The sequence below is a fragment of the Urocitellus parryii genome, chromosome 4 (assembly GCF_045843805.1).
Source record: "Urocitellus parryii isolate mUroPar1 chromosome 4, mUroPar1.hap1, whole genome shotgun sequence".
Classification (NCBI taxonomy): domain Eukaryota; kingdom Metazoa; phylum Chordata; class Mammalia; order Rodentia; family Sciuridae; genus Urocitellus; species Urocitellus parryii.
This window is the reverse complement of record NC_135534.1, coordinates 51,059,459-51,081,988: the sequence shown is the minus strand read 5'-3', so window position 1 is coordinate 51,081,988 and position 22,530 is coordinate 51,059,459. Positions and strand designations below refer to the sequence as shown.

The window sequence follows — 22,530 nt, the reverse complement described above, 5'->3', positions numbered from 1 at the left end:
TCCAGCTGATCTGCCCTCCCCTTCACTGGGCTGTCGGGTCTTCAGGGGCTGGAGGCAAGGCCCATTCTCACGAGCTGCTGAGCTGGGAAGGATCCACATGTAGAGCCTGAGCATCCCAAACAGACCTTCCCTTCCTCTAGCCCTGAGCCTCTGCCAAGGGCACGTCCAGCTGCATCACTCTCCAGAGGTGACAGGGGAGGTGGCCGTGAGGCCGGTCATACCTGATGCCCATGCCCAGCCTGGCTCAGACAGCCTCTTGTGACCTGCCACATCCTGCCTTCTAGATAAGAGGCATTTGGTCCAGAGATCCTTCTCTGCCTTTTCAACCTGTCTTGTCATCTGAGCCTTCCCAATATGTGCAGTGACATCACCAAGCTTGAAGTGCTGGCAGTTGACACAGGAGCACAGTAGGAAAGGAAGAGCGCTCCTCCGCCAGCAGGCGGGATCAGCCGCCCAGGCTCCACGAGGCCTGCCCCTTCTGTAGCCATGTTGCTGCTTCAGATTAGCTCAGCCTCTGCCCCTCCAGCTACAGTGCCGAGCTCCTTCACTTCCCAGGAGCAGGTCTCGGGGTCCCCAGGGTCTAGGATGAGTATGCGATGACACATACTGAGACGTACCCTGTGTACCCTGCCTCTCTCTCTCCAGGTCTTGAATGTCTCCTTTGCCTTTGAGCTTATGCAAGATGGAGGTTTAGAGAAGCCAAAACCGCGGCCAGAAGGTAACGTGCTCTTCTCTGGGTTTGTGACCACAGGGTGCAACCATCTCCCTGCACACGAGTATTCAGGGCTCGGGGAGAGGCTCAGATTTTATAGCTGGAGGAGGAGTCTCTTTTCTGAAGGCTTCTGTGGTGCTGTTTGCCGGGGAAGGCAGGACTGGGTGTAGCCACTCAGCCTTGAAGACACTGTGAACCGCAAGACACAGGACCACAGGAAGAAAGAATCTGAAATCCACAACTGGGATCAGGGCCCAGGTAGTGCTGCTGCAGGAACTACCCTGTGCCAAATTTCCAGATTTTTCTATCCCTGCAGAGTGCTGACCTGCTGGTACAGTGGGGATGAAGGAAGAGCTTAGACAGCTCTGTGCTGACCCTTGTTGCCTCCCCTGTCCCAACAGATGGGGAGCTTTGCCAGCTCCAACTGTGCCCCAGGATAAGGCTTAATTTGGGGGTTTGGATTGTAAATAGAGTAGTCCCCTAGTATCTCAGGAGGATTGGTAGCAAGACTCCCCAATAATACCAAACTTGGAGGATGCTCATGTCCTTCACATTATATCATCTCTAAATTTCTTATACTACTACCCAACAGTTGGCATACAGTATTATTTAGGGAATAATGGCAAAGAAAATAAAAAACTCCATACACATTTGGTATAGATGCAACCTTTAAGGATTTTTGAGCCATAGTTGGTTGAATCCTCAGAAGTAGAACGTATGGATACAGAGGGCTGGCTGGTTGAGACTGGGGGGGGGGGGTGCAAAAGGAATGGATGCTCCCGTGTGCTCCCGTGTGGCCGTGTGTGTGTGTGTGTGTGTGTGTGTGTGTGTGTGTGTGTGTTTGTGTGTGTAGAAGGCACATTTCTCTCAGCAGTCTTCTTGGTACAGGTGTTTATTTTCCTGCCACTTACTGACTGCAGTGTTTTACCAGGCTGCATCACAGATAATGTCTGATTATGTCCAGTTAGAACCCTGAGAAGGCCGGTCCTGGGCCCTTGTGCTTGCACTTTCCTGGCCACTTAAAGCAAGGGGACCAGTGGAGGTTGTGTGCTCCTATCCTGTTGCTGCCTTTGCTCTGAGTTCCTCCCCCAAAACTTCACACAGAGGGTTTGGGCTCTGGCTTAGTGGGGCCAGAGACCCTGCCTATCATGATAGTCAAGAGGGTTGAGACCTTCTCTGACCTCAAGGCTTTTATAGACAACCAGAGAAAAGATGTACCTGGTCACCCAAATAGAATGACAGCCCTATTTATCTGCCAGGGAAGAGATATAGCTAAGGCTGTGAGGATTGAAGCCATGGGACCACTTTGGTTGGATACAGTGAGGAATGTAGGATGGAGATGGTGACAGCTGGGCTAGATGACAAGGTTTGGGGAGGGTTCTGATGTGTGGGAATTAGGATGGAGGAGTGAGCCAAAGCCAGACCTGGGGACAGACCTTGGTAATGATCATCTCCAACCAACCAAGGTCAGCCCTTGTTCTTGTTCATTCCCACCTGGTCCTAAGCCTCTGTTCACCTCGAGGGGAGGAGCTCTAGCATGGTTTGTGACCCCTGGGTTCTGCCCCTAGCAAGGCCACTCAAATCCTAACACCTTTAGGAAGATTCGCAGCATCTTGTGAGCAGACCTTGAATACCCTGCTTCTGAGTAGGAGAGACAGAGCAGAAGAGTGCTGACCCTTCCTTCTGCCGCCATGTTCTTGAACTGCTTAATATGAAACTTCTCAATTACAGATTGGAAACACTCTTTCTGGTATTTGGGTGTTCAGGCATTTGTTTCCCTCAGGACAGATGATGTTCCCTGTGTCAGTCAATCTATAAGAATATTTCAGCATATAGATGACATATCTTGTGCACTACTTAATATGAAACTTCCTGAACAATGCAAATGGAAAAACACATCTGTTTTATGTGTTGTTACACTGGGCATGGTGCCCAGGCTGAGAATTTGCAGCACATAAAGGGGAATTGAAATGGTGTTTTATAAAGTTGTACTTTGTGAGAACTGTCTCCCGGCATTCCCTCTAGTTTCTGGGATTCTCCCTGGAGAGTGAGATTTCGTGGTAAAAGCTGCAGACTTTGCAGAAGGTACCAGTGTGGGCGATTGTTCACGGATGTCTCAGGATCCTACTGGCTGTGGTGGAGCTCTGTTTCATGCAAAATGTGTGTAAGGTCAGGAAAGTGCATTCTCTACCATGTTGTTGGACCTTGAACTCCCCTGGAAGCATTGGGTCTGCATGTCGGATGATTCCCACTGCCCAGGCTTCACAACCATTTAGTTATCTAATGACCTTAAGCCAAGGCAAGCACCAGGTTCATGACGGGCAGAGCAGCTGAAATACTGGAATGAAGCTGGTGCCTTTTAATTTAGGGATTTATCTGTCTTCAAACACATAGCCATCCTCCACTCTCACCACTCAGGGAGACTTGTCATATGGTTAAAATCCAGCTTGACAGGATGGTGAGGACCCAGAAGTCATCTAGCACCAGGCAGAACTGAAGTCCATAGCACAGCCAGTGGTCAATGGAATATCTACAATTTAAGGAGTGTGGGAGCTGGAAGCAGACTGGCAAAGGATGCTAAAAACCAGGCACGTGGTGGTAGCCCAGTTCCAGACGGTCATCTCACTCGGGGAGGACTTGGTCGCTGGCTGGTAGTGTAGAAACCATTCACCTCCCTTCCCCGTCTCTCTGAAAGGCAGTGTACGGAAGCCAATGGTGGCAGAAATTTTAAACTCTCATCATACCAAGTGTTAGCAAAGATGTGGAGCCACAGTCACTGCTGAATCCAAATCAATGCAACCATTTTGGAAAACTCTGTGTCTTTATCTAGTGTAGTTGGAGATTTGTAATACCCTGTTTGGTAGACAAAATAATACACACACACACACACACACACACACACACACATACCAAAGAAAAAAAAATCCAAAAAACTACCTCCTAACCTTGGAATTTGTTCATAAGTTCCCTTACGTGGCAAAGGGAAGTTTGCAGATATTAAATCCTGAGATGAGCAGAATGTCCCAGATGATCTAAGTTGTCTCAGTGTAATTGCAAGAGTGCTTGTAAGCGGAAGAGGGAGGCAAGGGTCAGAGTGACATGGCCTGAGAAAGGCTTGCCCACCAACACTGGCTTTGAAGATGGAAGAGGGCTGCGAGTCAAAGAACGCAGGCTGCCCCTGAACGCTGGGAGGAGTGACTTTGCAGGAGTCTCCACTAGAGCCTTCCAAAGGAACCAGCCATGGTGACACTTTTGAGTCTTGGACTGTGGATCCCTAAAACTGAGAAAATAAATCAGTGTCATTTTAAGACACCGATTTTTGGTAGTGATTGCAGCAGTAATAGGAAGTTAGTGTGCCCCATGGGCTGCCACTCCATTCACGGGTGAATGGGTCCACACAGCAGAAGACGAGTCCGTGAAGACCCATGAGAGCGCTCTAACACATTGTTGGTGGGAATGTAAATTGGTACAGCCACCCGGAATACAGTATGGAGGGTCCTCAGAAAACGAAACAGAGAACTGCTGTGAGAGCCAGCGGTCCACTCCTGGGTGTACGCCTACAGGAAATGAAATTGGTATGATGAAGAGACGTCCACACTCCCAGTCACAATAGCCAAGAAACGGAAATATCGTGCACATCCATCAGTGGAAGAATAAAGAACACGTACTACACGTACACCACGGAATACTGTTAGCAAGGATGACATCCTGTTACTTGTGGCAACGTGGATGGACCTGGAGATCATTATGTTACGTGAAATAAGCCAGGCACAAAAAGGTGAATACTGCACAATTTCACACAACCTTAAAACGTTGATCTTGTACAAATTCAGAGTAGAATGGTAGCTACCAGAGTCTGGGGGAGTAGGGGGAAGACAGGCTGGAGAGAGGCTGGCCATCGGATACAAAGTTACTGTTCAATAGGAGGAGTCAGTTCTGATACTCCCTTGCACAGTACAGTGTGTAAGACAGTTAAGAATGCATGTATATTTCAAAATAGCTCCAAGAGAGGATTTGTAATGTTCTCACCACAAAGAAACGATGAATATTTAAGGTGATGAGTCCGCTAGTTGCCCTGATTTGATCATTGCACAATATATACCTGAATGAAAGCATCACACTGTACCCGATAATGACATACAATTATTATGTGCCAATCAAAAATAAAAGAACTTTTTTTTTTAAGGAAGAAAAGAAATACCCATAATACCATGAACATGGACAATTCTCAGTTAAAAGAGTCACTTATGCCAATGGGTGCCAGAGTCGTTGGCCAGAGGCTGTTCTGTCCTTGAGCTGCCTTGGGCCTGATTTATCTCTTTGCTCCAACCAGCCAGACAGCCGCTGGTGGCTCTGAAAGGTGCCCACCATCCTTTCTGCTCTCAGAGAGGGGCCCAGGCCAGCACAGAGGCAATCAGCAGTTGCTAACCAGACAAATGATTAGGCCAGAGCTTTATCAGGCTGTTTATATACTGTGGAGTCACAATACAGTCCTAGGAACCCTTCTCCCAGCTAAGACAGCTCAGTGTCATACTCCTTTACTAGTCTGCCTGGGACTGGGTGGAAGGCCAGCTATTGGCTTTCTTGAGAAGAATAGATAAGCAACATCTCTGACTGAAGACTCCCCTTTACCCAGCCCACCTGATGGTGAAGGTGATGATAGGAAGAATCAAACTCGGATTTCCTAAGAAGCAGGGCTTAGTCCACATGAATGGTGACCCCTGGAGTTGTGCAGTGTACACAATGCTCGCTGTACATAAGAGCTCCATTCATGAGCAAAAATGGGAAAGCAGGAAATTGCTATTTAAAGGATCCTTAATATGTTCCAGGTGTTTTTCATAAAGTTTTTACCCAGTTTTACCAGTGAGAAAACTGATTTAGATTACCAGGGTCACACAGAGGTAATGGAATTGTAGTATCCAAACCTTAATAGTCATTAATATTAAATAAAATGGCCAGTTTGAAATGTTCTCCCATTGGGATATTTCTTTCTCTAGCAGCCTCAGAATTCACCTGTCTTTTAAAAGGCAAAACAAGCTAAGAATGTGGCTAAGTGGTAGAGGGCTTGCCTGGCCCGTATAAGGCCCTGGGTTCAATTCCCAGCAATATTTTATTGTTGTTGTTGTTAATTTTTTTTTCTTTTTAAGAGAGAGAGAGAGAGAGAGAGAGAATTCTAATATTTATTTTTTAGTTTTTGGTGGACACAACATCTTTGTTTGTATGTGGTGCTGAGGATCGAACCTGGGCCGCACGCATGCCAGGCAAGTGCACTACAGCTTGAGCCATGTCCCCAGCCCCACAGCAACATTTTTTTTTTTAAATTTTTTAAAGGGTTTGAGGAAAACAAATCCTCCAGCCTCCATCTATCTTTTCTCCAGGCCCCAAACTTCTCCACTGTTTTTTATTTTCTTCTGCCCTTTTTGCCTGCTGGTTCTCTGCTAATGCTTTATCTTTACCTGTTCATGGCCTTGCTCTCTCCCAAGCCAACTGCTAGGGCCATGACCCTGAGAACCCACCCCAGTCCTGTTCTTCCTCTTGGTAGCATGTGGCCCTGTTGCTCACACCCTCCTGGAATTTTCTTCCTTGGTTCCCAAGACACTGGGAAGGTGTTCGTTCATGAGTCTCTGAGCATCCTTGCAGGGTCTGTTCCTGCCACACATCAGGCCAGGCATGCCAGCAAATGAGGAAGGCTCTCTCTGCTCAAGGAGTTCACAGTCCAGGCCTGCGGCAGAGGCAGATGCTCAAATATGCACACAAGTCACGGACTGAGAACCAGAAGGAGCACTAGAAAGGAAGACCATGGGAATCTTAAAATATGAAACAAGGAGCCATCCCTGGCAGTGTTTGGAGAAGGCTTCCCTGAAGCACTGGTGCTTGGAGCCAAGGTTTGCAGGAAGATCAGCAGCCAACTCATGTGGAAGAATAACCTAGATATTGCAACGACATGGGCAGAGAGTGAGCACAGTTCAAGGGGAGGCAGAGAATAGAAGCCAGTGTAACAGCAGTGCATAGTAAATGGGGAGGGGTGTGGCAGGAAATGAGCTGGAAAGCTAGACCAGGTCAGGTTGTACCTGCAAAGCCATGGTTGAAGATTTTGGACCTCAAGGAAATGGCTGTGGGCTGCACGACTCCAGGGGGCACCCTTTATGCCACAGTCTGTAGGAGAACCCTGGGTTATGAAGCATTCACACTGCACAGCTTGATGGTCAGGGTGCACTGGATGAAATTAAATGGAGAGGGTCAGAGGAGCCTGGCCAGGAGCTTGCTGCAGGGACTCTGATGTACGTCTGCTTTCTCCTTCACACTCCTCTGCTGAGCTCACTGATGCCCCCCTGCCTTTCCAGCAATTTCCTCCACCCCCAGAGTCACTTCCTAATGTTTGACTTGAATAAAATTTAAGAAGTGCACTGTAAAGGACAATGTAAGAAGTGATATCAGGAGAAAACACGGGAAGTGAAAGATCACTTCAATAAAGAGAGATTCTGAAAAAATATTGAACAGAAATCCTTGAGATGAAGGAATCAATAAACCAAATTTAAAAATTCAGTGAAAATCACCACCAACAGATTAGACCACTTGGAAGACAGAGTTTCAGTCAATGAAGACAAAACATATAATCTTGAAAATAAAATTGACCATGGAAAAATGTTAAGAGACCATGAATAGAACTTCCAAGAAACATGGGATAACCTGAAAAGACCAAATTTAAGATTTGTTAAGATAGATGAAGGCTCAAGATGCAAACCAAAGGAATGCACAATCTTTTCAATGAAATAATATCAAAAAATTTCCCAAACATAAAGAATGAAATGGAAATTCAGATACAGGAGGCTTACGGGACTCCAAGTATACAAAATTACAACAGACCAAGGCATATTATTATGAAAATGCCTAACACAGAGAATAAGGGTAGAATTTTAAAGGCTGACAGAGAAAAACAAGTCACATTTAGAGGGAAACCAATCTGGATCTCAGCTGATTTCTCAACCCAGACCCTCAAAGCTAGGAGGTCTTGGAATAATGTATACCAAGTTCTGAAAGAAAATGGATTCCAGCCAAGAATACTTTCTATACCCAGCAAAATTAAGCTTCAGAATTGATGATGAAGTAAAAAACCTTCCATGATGAACAAAAGCTAAAAGAATTCACAACTGGAAAGCCTGCACTACAGAATATTCCCAACAAAATATTTCATAAAGAATAAATGTAAAATAGAAATGAAAACTAGCAACGGGAGGAAATACACTAGAAGAATATTCAATCAAAGAAGAAAGTAATTCAAATTAAAAACCAGAAGTAAATCAAAATGACAGGGCATAAAAATCATATCTCAATAATAACATTGAATGTAAATAGCCTAAACTCAGACTGGTAGATTGGATTAAAAAACAAGACCCAACAATATGCTGTGTCCAAGAGACTCACCTCATAAGCAAAGACATCCACAGACTGAAGGTAAAATGGGAAAAAAATTATCACTCACATGGATCTCATAAACAAGCAGGGGTTTCTATCCTCATATCAGATAAAGTGGACTTCAAGCCAAAGTTAATCAGAAAGGACAAAGAAGGACATTTCATACTGCTTAAGGGAATCATACATCAACAAGACGTACAGTTGTAAATATTTATGCCCCAAACAATGGAGCATTTATGTATATTAAGATGCAAACTCTTCTTAACTTTAAGAATCAAATAGAAAATTAAAAAAAAAGAATCAAATAGACCACAACACAATAATACTGTATGACTGTAACACACCTCTGTCACCACTGGATAGATTCCCCAAAACAAAAACTTAAAAAAGGAGCTGTAGGGGGCTGGGGATGTGGCTCAAGTGGTAGTGCGCTCTCCTGGCATGCGTGCGGCCCAGGTTCGATCCTCAGCACCACATACAAAGAAAGATGCTGTGTCTGCCAATAACTAAAAAATAAATATTAACAATTATCTCTCTCTCCCCCTCTCTCTCTCACTCTCTCTTTAAAAAAAAAAAAAGAAGCTGTAGAACTAAAAAATACAATTAATAATTTAGACTTAATGGACATATATAGAATATTTTATCCATCAATGAGTGAATACACTTTCTTCTCAGCAGCACATGGATCCCTCTCTAAAGTAGATCATACCTTAGGCCACAAAGCAATTCTGAGCAAATACAAAATAAGAAATAATACCTTGCATTCTATCAGATCATAATGGAATGAAATTAGAAATCAAGGATAAAATAAAAAATAAAAGCTAATCTAACACCTGGAGACTAAATAATATGCTATTGAATGACCAATGGATAGCAGGAGAAATCAGGAATGAGATAAAAATTCTTAAAGGTAAATGAGAATAATGATACAACATATCAAAATCTCTGGGACACTATGAAGGCAGTGCTAAAAGGAAAGTTCATTGCATTGAACTCACTCATGAAAAGCATAGAAAGTCAACAAATAAATAACATTACATCTCAAAGTACTAGAAAAAGAACAAATCAACACCAAAAGCAGTATAAGACAGGAAATAATTTAAATGAGACCTAAAATCATTGAAATTGAAACAAAAGAAACAATCCAAAAAATTGACCAAAAAAGTGAAAAAATATATAAAATTCGTAAACTCTTAGCTGAGCTAAGGAAGAGAAAGAGAAAATTCAAAATACTAATTCATGATGAAAAGGGAAATATCATAATGGACACTATTGAAATACAGATGATAATCCAAAAATATTTTGAAAATGTATACTCTACTAAAATAGAAAATCTTGAAGACATTGACAAATTTATAGAAGCATATGACCTACCAAATTGAATCAGGAGAACATAGAAAATTTAAACAGATCAATTTTAAGCACTGAAATTGAAGATACCATCAAAAGCCTACCAAGAAAGAAAAGCCCAGAAGCAGACAGATTCTCGGCCAAGTTCTACCAGACCTTCAACGGAGAGCTAACTCCAATCCTCCTAGAAGTTATTACATGAAATAGAAAAGGAGGGGACTCTTCCAAATTCATTTTATGAAGCTACTATCATCCTGATACCAAAACCAGACAAAAACACATCAAGGAAATAAAATTTCAGATAAATATCCCTGGTGAACATAGATACAAAAATTCTTGATAAAATACTGGCAAATTGCATACAAAAACATATTAAAAGATAGTGCACCACGATCAAGTAAAATTCATCCCAGGAATGCAAGGTTGGTTCAACATATGGAAATGAATAAACATAATTCTTCACATCAATAGAATTAAAGGCAAGAATCACATGATTATTTCAATAGATGCAGGAAAAGCATTTGACAAAATACAGCATCCATTCACGTTCAAAACACTAGAAAAACTAGAGGTTGTAGGAACATGCTTCAACATTGTAAAAGCTATGTATGCTAAACTCAAAGCCAACATCATTCTAAATGGAGAAAAATTCAAAACATTCCCTCTAAATGCCCTCTTTTACCACTTTTATTCAACATCATCCTTGAAACTCTAGCCCGAGCAATTAGACAAAGGAAAGAAAGAAAAAGGGATACAAATAGGAAAAGAAGAACTATCAAACTATCACTATTTGATGATGACATGATTCTATATGTAGAAGACCCAAAAAACTCCACTAGAAAACTTCTAGAACTCATAAATGAGTTCAGCAAAGTAGTGATATATAAAATTAACACTATGTTCCCATATATCAGTGGTGAATCTACTGAAAAAGAAATTAGGAAGATTATCCATTCATAATTGCCTCCAAAAAATATTTGGGAATCAATCCAACAAAAGAGGTGAAAGACGTCTACAATGAAAAATACAGAACTCTAAAGGAAGAAATTGAAGAAGACCTTAGAAGATGGAAAGTTCTCCCCTGTTCTTGGATAGGCAGAATTAATATTGTCAGAATGGCCATTCTACCAAAAATGCTATACACATTTAATGCAATTCCTATTAAGGTTCCAATGGTGTTCTTCATAGGAATAGAAAAAGCAGTCATGAAATTTCTTTGTAGAAATAAGGGCCAAAGGAATCTTCCGTGGGATCTGTCACACAGTTATTATGTTCTTTTGGAGATGTCAGGAGGTATCACAATATCAGAACTTCAATTAACCACAGAGCTGTAGTATCAAAAATGGCCTGGTATTGACACCAAAACAGACATGAAGACCATGGTACAGAATAGAAGACACAGAGACAAACCCACATAAATACAGTTACCTCATACTAGTCAAAGGCACCATAAGCATATAATCTCCAGGATATATAAAGAACTCAAAAAACTTAACACCAAAAAAAAAAAAATAACCCAATTAACAAATGAGCAAAGGAACTGAACAGACACTTCACAGAAGAAGAAATATGAACGGTCAACAAATATATTAAAAAATGTTCAACATCACTAGCAATTAGAGAAATGTAAATTAAAACTACACTGAGATTTGATCTCACTCCAGTCAGAATGGCAATTATCAAGAATACAAGTAACAACATATGTTGGTGAAGGATGTAGAGAAAGAGGTACACTCATACCTTGCTGGTGGGACTGCAAATTGGTATAACCACTCTGGAAAGCACTATGGAGATTCCTCAATAAACTAGGTATGGAACCATTACTTGGCCCATTTATCTCACTCCTCAGTATATACCCAGAGGACTTAGCAAACTATAGTGACGCAGCCACATCGATGTTCATAACAATTCAATTCACAATAGCTAAGCTATGGAACCAACCTAGGTGCCCTTCAACAGATGAATGGATAAAGAAATTGTGGTACATATACACAATGGAATATAACTCAGCCATAAAGAAAAATGAAATTATGGCAATTACCATAATAGAAGTGGAGACTATCATGCTAAGTGAAATAAGCTAATCCCCCCCCAAAAAAAAAACAAGGCTGAAGGTTCTAAAATGCAAATACTACTTACAGTAGGAGGAGGTGGGGAAGAGGGAGAAGGGAAAGTTCACCAGATTGGACAGGGCAGAGTGTGGGGAAGGGAGCGGGAATGGGAATGGGAAAGACAGTAGAAAGAATTGGACATAACTTTCCTGTGTTCATATATGCATACACAACCAGTGTAACGGCACATCATGTACAACCACAAGAATGGGAAGTTGTACTCCATGTATGTATGATATGTCAAAATACACTCTACTGTCAAGTGTAACTAAAAAGAACACAAAAATTTTTTTTTAATTCAAGAAATACCAACACCAAGCAGTCAAGGGAGAATAGGAATCAGCCCAGTGGTCAAGGGGTTCCCCTTGGTAGCTGGTGGGGCTGCAGGTGGAGGCTCAGACCAGTGGATGAAGCAGCATGAGAGCCAACAGAGAAACTGTGAGCTCAGGGCCTCTCGGGAGGTTCCTGGGCACCTGTGGCCTCTCAACAAGAGAACTTGGCTTAAATTTGGGCTCAGCTGGGACAGAGCAGGGTTGGTGTATAAGCAGGACCTGGCCTGGGTGGGAACAGGCAGAGGGGGCTCTGAGGTGAGAGGAGCCTAAGGAGGTTCTATGCATTCCTAATAGAGTTCCTTTTCTATTTATTTACTTTAATTCTTTACAGCATGACCCTCTAAGGGAATGCAGAGGGAGGACAGTGGAGGAACCTGTCAGAGGGAAGGAGGGGAGGAACCAGCAGGGGTTAGAGAAGCAGCCAAAGAAGATGGAGATGGATGGATGGATGGGTGGGTGGATGGGTGGATGAGTGGGTGGGTTGGTGAGTGGGTGGATGAGTAGATGGGTGGGTGAGTGGGTGGATGGGTAGATGGGTGGGTGGGTAGGGGAGAAACTTTACAAAACACGTCAGTGAGTCATGTCCAGCCTGGCAGCTGCCTGTCTCCAATCTCTAGCTTCCAAAATCATTCAGCGCCACAGTGTGTAATTGGAAACCTCCCAGGATGCAGCCCTCACACCCACCTCTCCAGCCAAACTCACCTATTTGCAGCTTTCCAGAGCAGCCCCAGGTTTAGCAAGACACAGTAACAGCCCCCCTCCCCTCGAGCTCTTGTCCAGATTCTTTACCTGGCAAGCTCCTGCGGCTTTATGTCATCATTCAAGTATGGCCTTCTGTCCCAGGAAGGAAGGAAAGAGGTGGTTACCTAGAAGCTCAGGAACCCCTGATGGAACTCTCCTGAAAGGACGTTCCAACTCCAGCTGCCCTCCAGTGCCTCAAACCCATCTGTGGGCTGCCTGCCTGCGTCCTCCCTGCCGGGGCCTCCCTGGCCAAGGAAGAGGCAGCCTGGGGCCTGACTCCCCACCTCCTTCTCACTGTCCCCTTCTTCTCACACCAAGTAGGCACAGTAGTGAATGCCAGGGGCAGAGGGAGAAGGGCCTCAGGGACAGGGACACTCAAGGGACATGGCCAGCAGCCCTCCTGTCTGGAGATGTTGTTTCCAGGGTGAAGCCTGCGTGCTCTGGGGCTGCTTTATTTTAGTGAGAGGTGAGACCCTTGTGCCCCATCCCTGTCCCTCGCTGTCCCCTGCCTTGAATTCCCACTGCACCCTCTGTCCCTCCTTCCACACCCACAGGCCCCAGGATCCACCCCCATGCTGAGCAGATGGGGACGAGTGGTAGCTGAAAGAGGACAGTGAATGCCACCTTAGAGCATGTCCCCCACTGAGGCAGCTGGCGTTTTCTGTTTTCTCCATAGACATCGTCAACTGTGACCTGAAGTCCACGCTGCGAGTGCTGTACAACCTCTTCACCAAGTACCGGAACGTGGAGTGAAGGCCTGGGCCTCCACCGCCCAGCAGCTCCTGCTGCCGGCAGGCTGGACCAGCCTCGGAACCGCCTTACCCTGCTTGTCCCCGTGCCCTGCTGTGTGCTCTCCACCAGCCCAGCGACTGCCCAGAGAGAGTGGGAATGGACACCAGGAAGGAAACGACCAATATCTTGGTGGGCTAAGCCACACCTCCCAGGCCCTGGGACTACCCAGCAGTGAGCTGGCGAAGTGGACCTGGCCACGTCCCTGTGTGTGCTTCAGGAGTCAGCTCAGGCATGGTCCCCAGAAGGTGCACAGATCACAGTCCCTGTTCAGGGGTATAGACTATGCCAGGCCCACGCTAAGTCATCTCCCGTGTTCCAGTTCATTAGCCCTCACAACTCCACTGGGGGAGATGTTATGATCCCCCTTTACAGATGAGGAGACTGAAGCTTGGAGGTTGAGTGACTCACCACAAGTTGGCAGTTGTTTTTCCTCTCTGAACAACATGTCTGTTAATAACTCCTCAATTACATCACATTCTTTGGGCACTGCGCCCCCACCGAGCATTCTAAAGCGTATGTGCACACGCATGCGCCCGCGCACACCTGAGTCCTCAGAGAAGACAGGAAGCACTGATCTCACCCCTGGGGCAGGCTGGGTCAGGGCTTGGTGATTCACACTGAAATTGACAAATTGAATTTAACCCAATTAATGGTGTGTGTGTGTGTGTGTGTGGCAGGAGTCGTGTCCCTCAAATCCTTTGTACAAATGAAAATTAGTCTTAATTCCTTCAGATTTATAATAACCCCATACTCTGGTTTCACAGTGACATTTGGGAAGGATTCTGTTTAGAATTAATGGAGTGGCACATTTTGCAGCCTTTTTGCTTGATTGCATGTAATGGAAATGCCCTATATTTTCCTGCAAAATAAGTACTCAATTCATTATCGTTAGGCAAATGTACAATATAGTCAGGCCCTGCAGAGAGCTGGGCGCAGGCCCGAGTAAGCAGCGCTTGGGAAGTAGGGCTCTTCAGCGGGGACCCTTGAACTTTAAAGAAAGGAACTCCTTTTTGCCTTCTAATTGATCATTTAGACCATTCTGGCTAAGTCTGCCCACATGTAATTACCGGCTAATTCAGGCGAGGAAAAATGTAAGTCATTTAGACCAAAGCAGAGCTGTTTCCTTGCGTGGGTGACTCAAGGGCTTGTGGTTACTTGTATCTCCTCTATGTGAACCGGACTGAATTATAGAGCTCTGCTCATGCCAGGCTGCTGCTAGGTCCTGTCAGAAAAGGAAAGGGGCCAGAGCGGGGCAGGAGGGCAGGAGCAAGGGGAACACGAAGCGGGGGGAGATGCTTGCACACGTAGCATATAGGGAAATACCTTCAGAGACAGAGACGTGTGCTTTATGGTACTTAACACTTGTGCCCTTAAATTGACTGAGGCCTTGCAGTAATCACCTGTGCTGATATTACATCGTCATTATACAATTTTCATAAATGCATCTGATAGACACCAGCCTGTGTGGCCTCCTCCAGAAGTCTGTGACTGCCTTGTCATGCTTCATGCCACCACACAAGCCCACCTGGGGTTTGAGGAGTTCACTGTGACCTCTTTGTCCACCACCCCAAGTCAGGACCCCACTTGTCCCAAGATATTCCTGCAACCTTTCTCCTTGTAGCTTTACTCCACTGCCCATCTGCAGTAACTCCACCCGGAGATTTAGTCACACTGTGTATTTTCTTGGATATTTCGCTCTAAGAAAGAATGAGCATTCAAGATGTAAAGGCAGTGTACTGTCCTGTGTCAATTTATGTACAAGAATACAATTCTTTTTTTACTTAACTAGTGAGATAGCGTATTTTTCATTAGGAAGCACTAAATAGCATAATGTTGCTGTCGCTCTCTTTTAAAGTCCAGGTAGCAAATCAAGATAAATAATTGCCTTGTCTCCCTGTGCAATACTAAAGCGGGATGAAACGGGAGGAATGCATTCATTTAAACATGCTTTGCTGTACAAATTTTGTCTCCTCTTTGGTCATTTTCCCCTTATATTCAAGTTGCAAATGTCAAGTGCCCTTAGTAATTACACTTCATTTTTTGTGTTTTAGATATATACAGTATGAAAACACATGGGAACACTTGCAACATTTTTAAATAATAGGCATTGCATCAGAAAACTGTGTTTCAGGGCAGATCTTCCACTCAGCCCAGAATCCCAGGACTTGGGTCTGGTTTTCTAATCCTGACATCTCACTTAGATATGTTCCTTTAGATTCTGGAATCTCCTACTTAAGACATGACCATAGTTTTGACATGGAAAAGAAGAATCAGAAAATAAATAAGCCAGGGATTGGAGCTGGAGCTCAGTGGTAGAACACGTGCTTAGCATGAACAAGGCCCTGGGTTCAATCCCCAGGACTAAAAAAAAAAAGGAAATAAGCCAAATTTAACCTTCCGTCTCTTAAAAAACAAAAAAGAAACTGAGGGTGGGGTATAGCTCAGTGGTAGAGTACTTGCCTAGCATATGCAAGGCCCTGGGTTCCATGAGAGGAAAAAAATCATCAGTTCTCTGTAGGCTGAGTAGTTTTTCCCCTCTTTTCTAAATTTAAATTCATTATTTTTAATAGTTAATACATAAATATACAAGATTTAAAAATCATGAACGAGTATCTTACAAAAAGCCCAAGTCTCCATTCTCTTCTTTCCTAGCAGCTATGGTCCTCCATGGACACAACCGTTTTGAACCATTTTTCATGCATGCTTCAGACATGATCCATGTACGTGGAGCATGCACATACTAAAAATCTTTGGGTTCTTTAAAAATATAAATAGCCTCTTAGACATACTGTCATACACATTGCTTTTTTTCACTTCATATTCTATCTTAGAGATTGTTTTACATTGGGCATTAAAAGAAATCGCCCTATAATCCCAGCAACTTTGGGAGCTGAGGCAGGAAGATCGTAAAATTCAAAGCCAGCCTTAGCAACTCCACGAGATCCTGTCTCAAAATAAATAAATAGAGAGAGAGAGAGAGAGATAAATAACAAAAGTACTGGGGATGTAGCTCAGTGGTTAAACCTCCCTGGGTTCAATCCCTGTTACCATAAATAAATAAATAAGATCCTCTTACATTTTAAAATGACAATCTGAGCACTTTGTAAATCTAAATGCACATCTAGTCCATTTCAGTTAGGAATGAAAAACCCTACCCAAAGGAGGAGAAGGCCTTGAACTGAATGTGTTGTTTTCTAAAGTCCTATTTGGGCACATTATGGCAAATTGTACACAACTCTTTTCTGGGTGTGGGACATGCTGGGGATCAAACTCAGGCCTTAGTCAAGCTAAGCCCATGATCAACCACTGAGCTACACCTCCAGCCCCGTTGTGTGCAATTTGATTAAAACACATGGGAACACTTGCAAAGTTTTTAATGTTTTTTTGCACATTGCTAGCCCTTGCTGTAATGTCCAGCTGCCAGCCCTGCAGTGCTTGTCTGCTCCCCAAAAAGGCTCCAATTTCACATGTGCAGCTATAGAGTTGACATTTCCAAAACCTGGGAGAAGGTTTCTTTATCAGCACATCAGCAACGTGGCCTTGAGTTAGTTGCAAGTTTCAGCTGCTGCCATCAGAGCTTTTTAATTATGAATGACTGTTAGCTTAGCTTATCATTATCAGTTTATTTTGTTGTGGGTCCTTGGTTAACCCTCTAGAATATATTGAAGCTTATTTGCATCAACAGTATTCTAGGGCTATAATTTTCCAATAAGTAGATTCTACGACATGTATACATTGTGGTTCCAATAGGAATCATTCTACTCCAGTGCTAAAGCAAATGCATACATAATCCACTCCCCCCAAATTAGCACTAATTTATTTTTCCACCGGAAAATAAGACTAGATGGAGTCAGTAGGTCAGTTTTGCCCCAAGGAAGGGGGGTGATTAAAAATAATTTGAGATCCACTACCTTTAATACTGCCTCACTATTGGAATCCTACCTTTATAGCATGTCCTAGTCATGCAAGAGGGACATATCCTAAAATTTCTACTAATTCCAATATTACAGAAAATTTCCTCCATAAAAGTCACTTAGGTCTATTGAAAAATTCAAAAGAGTTGCTGCAAATACTAAGAACAAGAGAACTGCATTGAGATGCAGTACTGATCAGTAGGTTGTCTTGCTCACCCTTAAGGATTCTATTTCCACACACCCGCATCCCAAATACTTACAGATTCAGTCTTAGCAAAAGATGGGTTGCTAGGAGTTGTGCGCTGTCGTAATTGCAAAGGTTATATGCAGGGTTTCCACTGTTTTTTTTTTTTATTTCCTTATCCCAAATATAAGCCTAGCTCTAAAATTTGCCGACGCCCTGGCCTTCCTGCCATAGTAGTGAAACATCTGACTATGTGCATGTGTGTTCAGGACAGCCATGCAGCTGTGAGGATGCTGCATGCAGAAGGAGCCACCCCAGAACCACACCTGACCGTCTTGAGAATTTGTAGTTTCCCAGGTAGGAAGCGGCCAGTGCAGCATCTCCTAAAGCACATTCTGTAGGATATTAAAAGACAGTAGGTGAAAATGTCACACTCAGCAAGTTTGGGAACATAAAGCTAAGAAAATTAAACTAGCTTAGACTTTTTTGTTGTTTCTAACTGGAGCACATTTCAGGGTTTCCTACACTAGTCAATGTCAGCACTCCTAACAGAAGGCAGACTACACTGGGACCCAAACTTGTTTGACCATGAAACCCATTGGCCCCTGAGAAATTTCTAGGATGAGTGCTCTGTAGCACTCACCCATTCCACCAGTTAGCCATATATTCAGCAAGTATGTATTGAATGAGAGCTCACAGTCTAGAGGAGGAGACACACACACACACACACACACACACACATCAGTGTTAGTTACAAATTGTAATTACCCCTATGGAGGAGAACAGTCTGCCCTCTATCCATGGGTTCCATATCCACAGACTCAACCAAGCATGAATTGAAAAAAAAAATTTTTTTTTAATGAGATCTGTACTGATCTCATCCAGACTATTTCATCCATTCCCTAAAATATATAGCATAACCACTATTCACATAGCATCTACATTATATTAGGTATTATAAGAAAGCTAGAGATGATTTTAAGAATACGGGAGGAGCATACAGGTAATATGCAAATACCACACTGTTTTATACGAGGGACTTGAACATCTGCAGATTTAGATGTCTTGCTTGTGGTCCTGGAACCAGTCCCCCGTGGATACAAAGGGACCACTGTACTCAAAACTATAAAAAGCGATCTAATTTAGATTTTGAGATCAAGAGAGATCTCTGGCAAACTGACATTTTAAAAATAACATGTGATACCTGGAGCCTCGCGATGGAAGAGCCTCCATATGAAGGCACAGCCTGAGGGAGTGTCCCAAGACAGGAGAAGGCGGCTTGGTTCCCTGGAGGAAACAGCGGATCGAGTACCCGGGAAGAAGGGGTATCAGATCACAATTCCAAGAAGTACAGATTGTTATAATAATAAAAATGGGGAAAAGTTACTTAAAACCTTCCCACTTGTGTCAGGACCCTAAGGAAATCCATGTGAATAGTCTGGGACTGTCCTTCTCGTCTCCAGACCATGGTCATGGCTGAACAGCAAAGGAGACCAGGAGAGGAGATGAGGCTTCTGCCCCGCCCACAGCCCCAACCTGGTCTCAGTGACACACTCCACCTTCCCTGAGGCTACAGAGGTGGCAACAGATTCCAGGCCATCCCTGACCCCCTGTCCCCAAAATATTGTTCTCTGAGAAGAGCTAAGGGAAACCGAGAGATTGAGCATGTGAAATAAAGGAAAGAAGAAGATCACCAGGACAGAACTCGATCCACGGGGACCAGTGCTTCCAACCTCCTTAGGGTAACGGAGGATGCCTGCTCCATCCCCACGTGGATCCCATGGCCGGCTAATGTGTAGGATAAAGCACAGCGGTCCCTGGGGATCCTCAGGGAGTTGGCTCAGGACCACCTTCAGGTACCAAAATCTGCAAAGGCTCAAGTTCCTGATATAAAAATGGCCTAGTATTTGCATATAACCTTACATACATCCTCCCTATGTTTTAAATCATTTCTAGATTACTTATAATGTAAACATTATACAAATGTAGACAGTAAACAAATAATTGTTATGTTCTATTGTTTAGGGAATGACAAGGAAAAAAGTCTCTACATGTGCAGTATGGATGCAATTTCTTTCCCTGAATATTTTCAACCAGCCGTTGGTTGAATCTATGGGTGCAGAACCCACGGACAGGGGATGGCTGACTGTTAGCCTCCTGGATATGGAACAATAGTTTCATTTTCCAAGTTCATGCTAATGACTAATCAGCATTATTTATAATCTTTAAATGCCTACCACATTATATAAAGCCTACCAAATTGGGGGGGGGGCGGTCGTCACTACCCTTCAGAGTACCTTGTGAAGTGTCTTTCATAGGTAGGTTTATTATTTTTACTGGGAGTTTTGAATACCAGAAATATCCTTGGAAATCCCTACTTGAGAACTCCTTGGCTGGAAACCAGTTCAGTGGGTGCCTGTCCCAGAGGATGCTTCTCCTTGGTGGCCCCCACAGCCTGAGCAGTCTGTATTCTTGCCTCAGTGCCCCTAAATCTTAGCCACATGCTCATGGGCACTGGCTTTGATGCTGGCATTTGAAGCAGCACTTAGGAAATTCTGAGAGGCCCCGATGATTAAGATAAATAACATTTGTCAATGAAACGGACTTTTCATTTCTTTTTATCGATTTTCATGTTTTCACATCTTCGGATGAGATTGGTTAGCCTAGGGCGGCATTCCAAGACACACAAACGTCATTAAGGCAATCGCTTTAAGAGTGTGATGTTTTATTGAGGTGGACAGGACAATAGATAAATATTTAATCTCTTGCACGTTTACTCGGTACGGGAGCCAGGGTTGGGGCTGCACAACTCTCTGGCTGTTCTAAGTCTTCCTGGAAACCTTGACAATGGCCTTGCCACCCACCTGCAGAAACACAGTGTCTGCCCTTGACAAATATTTGTCAGTGTTTCTGAAAGCGGCTCCTGGAAGCCTTTCTTTGCTCAGCCTACAGAGGTTACCGCATCTGCCCATGTTTGTTTTGGTATTGGAGAATATAAATGCGCACTGAGCTGGGGACATTTGGATTAAAACAATGAACAATGAGGAAGTGACAAGTAACGGTGCCCTAAGCTTGGTTACTGGTGGCCATGGACTCTCTTCCCTCCTTCTCCCTTCTCTGTGCTGAGCTCTCTGATCAGTGCCGGGGGCTGGTGTTCTCTGAGCTTCATCCGAGTCGATGATTGGTGTGTCGCTGCTTCTCCCAACTCACTCCCACAGCGCCCTACTGTCCTGCGTCGGAACTGTACACTGTCCAGAACCAGGACCAAGGCTGTCATCGCTGGTGAGAAACCAAGCTCAGGGGTCTTCCAGATAGCATTGGTGTGTTCAGTTCAGCATCCTCATGTCTTCATTGGCAGATCAAAGGACTCTCTGACCTGCAGACTTTCAGTGTGATTTATCAATAGGGCAGCTTTCTTTCCTGATCCATCCGTGATGATGCCAATTGCCACACGAAATGTTCTCACCCATGGCACCACAGGCCCACCTTGCACTAATGAAGTGGGATTCCATACACCCTGGGAGGAGAATTCTAGTCCACTCCCTGGGCTCACCACCATCAGAACGCCCCTGAGCAAGCCGTGCAATCACATCAGAATAATTACGGAATGCCTGCTCCACATTCAACCCCTTTCTATGCATAAAAAAAAAATAGGAACAGAAAATACAGAGCCCCTTCCCAAATAATTCCTCCATCCTAATGACAATGACAGACGCAGCTCATTTGAGACAACCGATGATGAGTTGACACCAGATATCATGGAGGGTGCCAGCTACTTGCTCTCAGAAAGTAGCCCGGCCACCACGTCCTCTTTAGGGACACCTCTCTCCAGGACCAGTAACTTCATGCTTCATACATATTTGCCACTACAAAAACCACACCACTCACCCTAAAACCAAATGGAGATTTGAACATCATGTTTTGAAATCTCATCTGTGGCTGGAAAATCCTTGTCTTTATGGCACAGACTCCACACAGCCATCAAAGACCCAAAGGCCACCTGGACTCAACTGCCAGCTATTCTAACTTTGTTCTCACTCTCGGAACTTTTTTTTGCCTCTCTAAACTCACTTCTTGGTCCCCCCACTCCTTGCAAGTGTTTCGACTTTTACTCCTCAGTTCAGCATCGCTGCCGAAAACCCCAGAGTGGACACGGGCTGGCCGACTTCGTGGTCATCCTGCCATTGCCGTGGAGTGAGGACCAGCTGACTCCGGAGACCTCTGTCTCATTCTCGTGGATCACCTTCATCTCCCCAAAGACCTCTTTCCTTCCTGCTTCCTGTGCCCATCTTCTCACCCCCTCCCCCTTATTCTGCACCTCTTCCTTCACCAAGAAAATCAGAACTGCTAGTTCCATGTTCTTCCCAGGGCACCTCACGTGGCTTCTCACTGCCTCACGCCAGGCCGCCCCCTCCACCTGCCCGCTGCAGGACGAGGATGATCCTTCCTCCAACTCCCTCCTCCCCCAGTCGTTTCTGAAAACACTGGCAGATACCAAGTTCCACTTTCCCCTGGAAGCCTTCCGATCCCTGGGGCTCCCATTTCCTCCCTTTCCCCTCTCTTCTCGGCCCCCTGCAAGCTGCCTCTACTTTGAAAGAAGCTACAATTGCTTTCTAAGGGGTCAGCTCCAAATTCCTGGGGCTGGTCCTGGGCTGGTGGGGGACAGGAGGATTTCCACCGGTAAAGCTGAGCCACAGGCAGCAATGTCGCAGAGCAGGGAGGTGGCCCCCCGTGGCCTGGCTGGGCAGCATCTGGCCTTGCTGGATGGCTCTCCTTTCTCTAGGAACTTGGCTGCCATGGTTTCAGAGACACTAATGACAAGCATCTGCTTCCCTCACCCTCCAGCTGCTGCTGGGTTTGCTTCTCAGGTGGAGTTTTTCCTCTCCGCAGCCCCTATATGTGCATGCACTCCCGTCCCATCTCTCCTGGTCCCACTCCTTGCTCTCCCTCCAGCCCCAGCCTCACCCCATGCCCAGGT

At 44.5% G+C, this 22,530-nt stretch overlaps 1 protein-coding gene across 1 annotated transcript in view; it reads left to right on the top strand.

Moving 5' to 3' along the window:
• Parva (parvin alpha) overlaps positions 1-15,554 on the top strand; it is a 152,015-nt gene extending 136,461 nt beyond the window's left edge. The window contains exons 12-13 of the mRNA XM_026395901.2: positions 646-718; positions 13,339-15,554. Coding sequence (XP_026251686.1) covers positions 646-718; positions 13,339-13,415 — 150 coding nt within the window. The 3' untranslated portion in view covers positions 13,416-15,554. The remainder of the gene's footprint in view (positions 1-645; positions 719-13,338) is intronic.
• Positions 15,555-22,530: the final 6,976 nt, after the last annotated feature.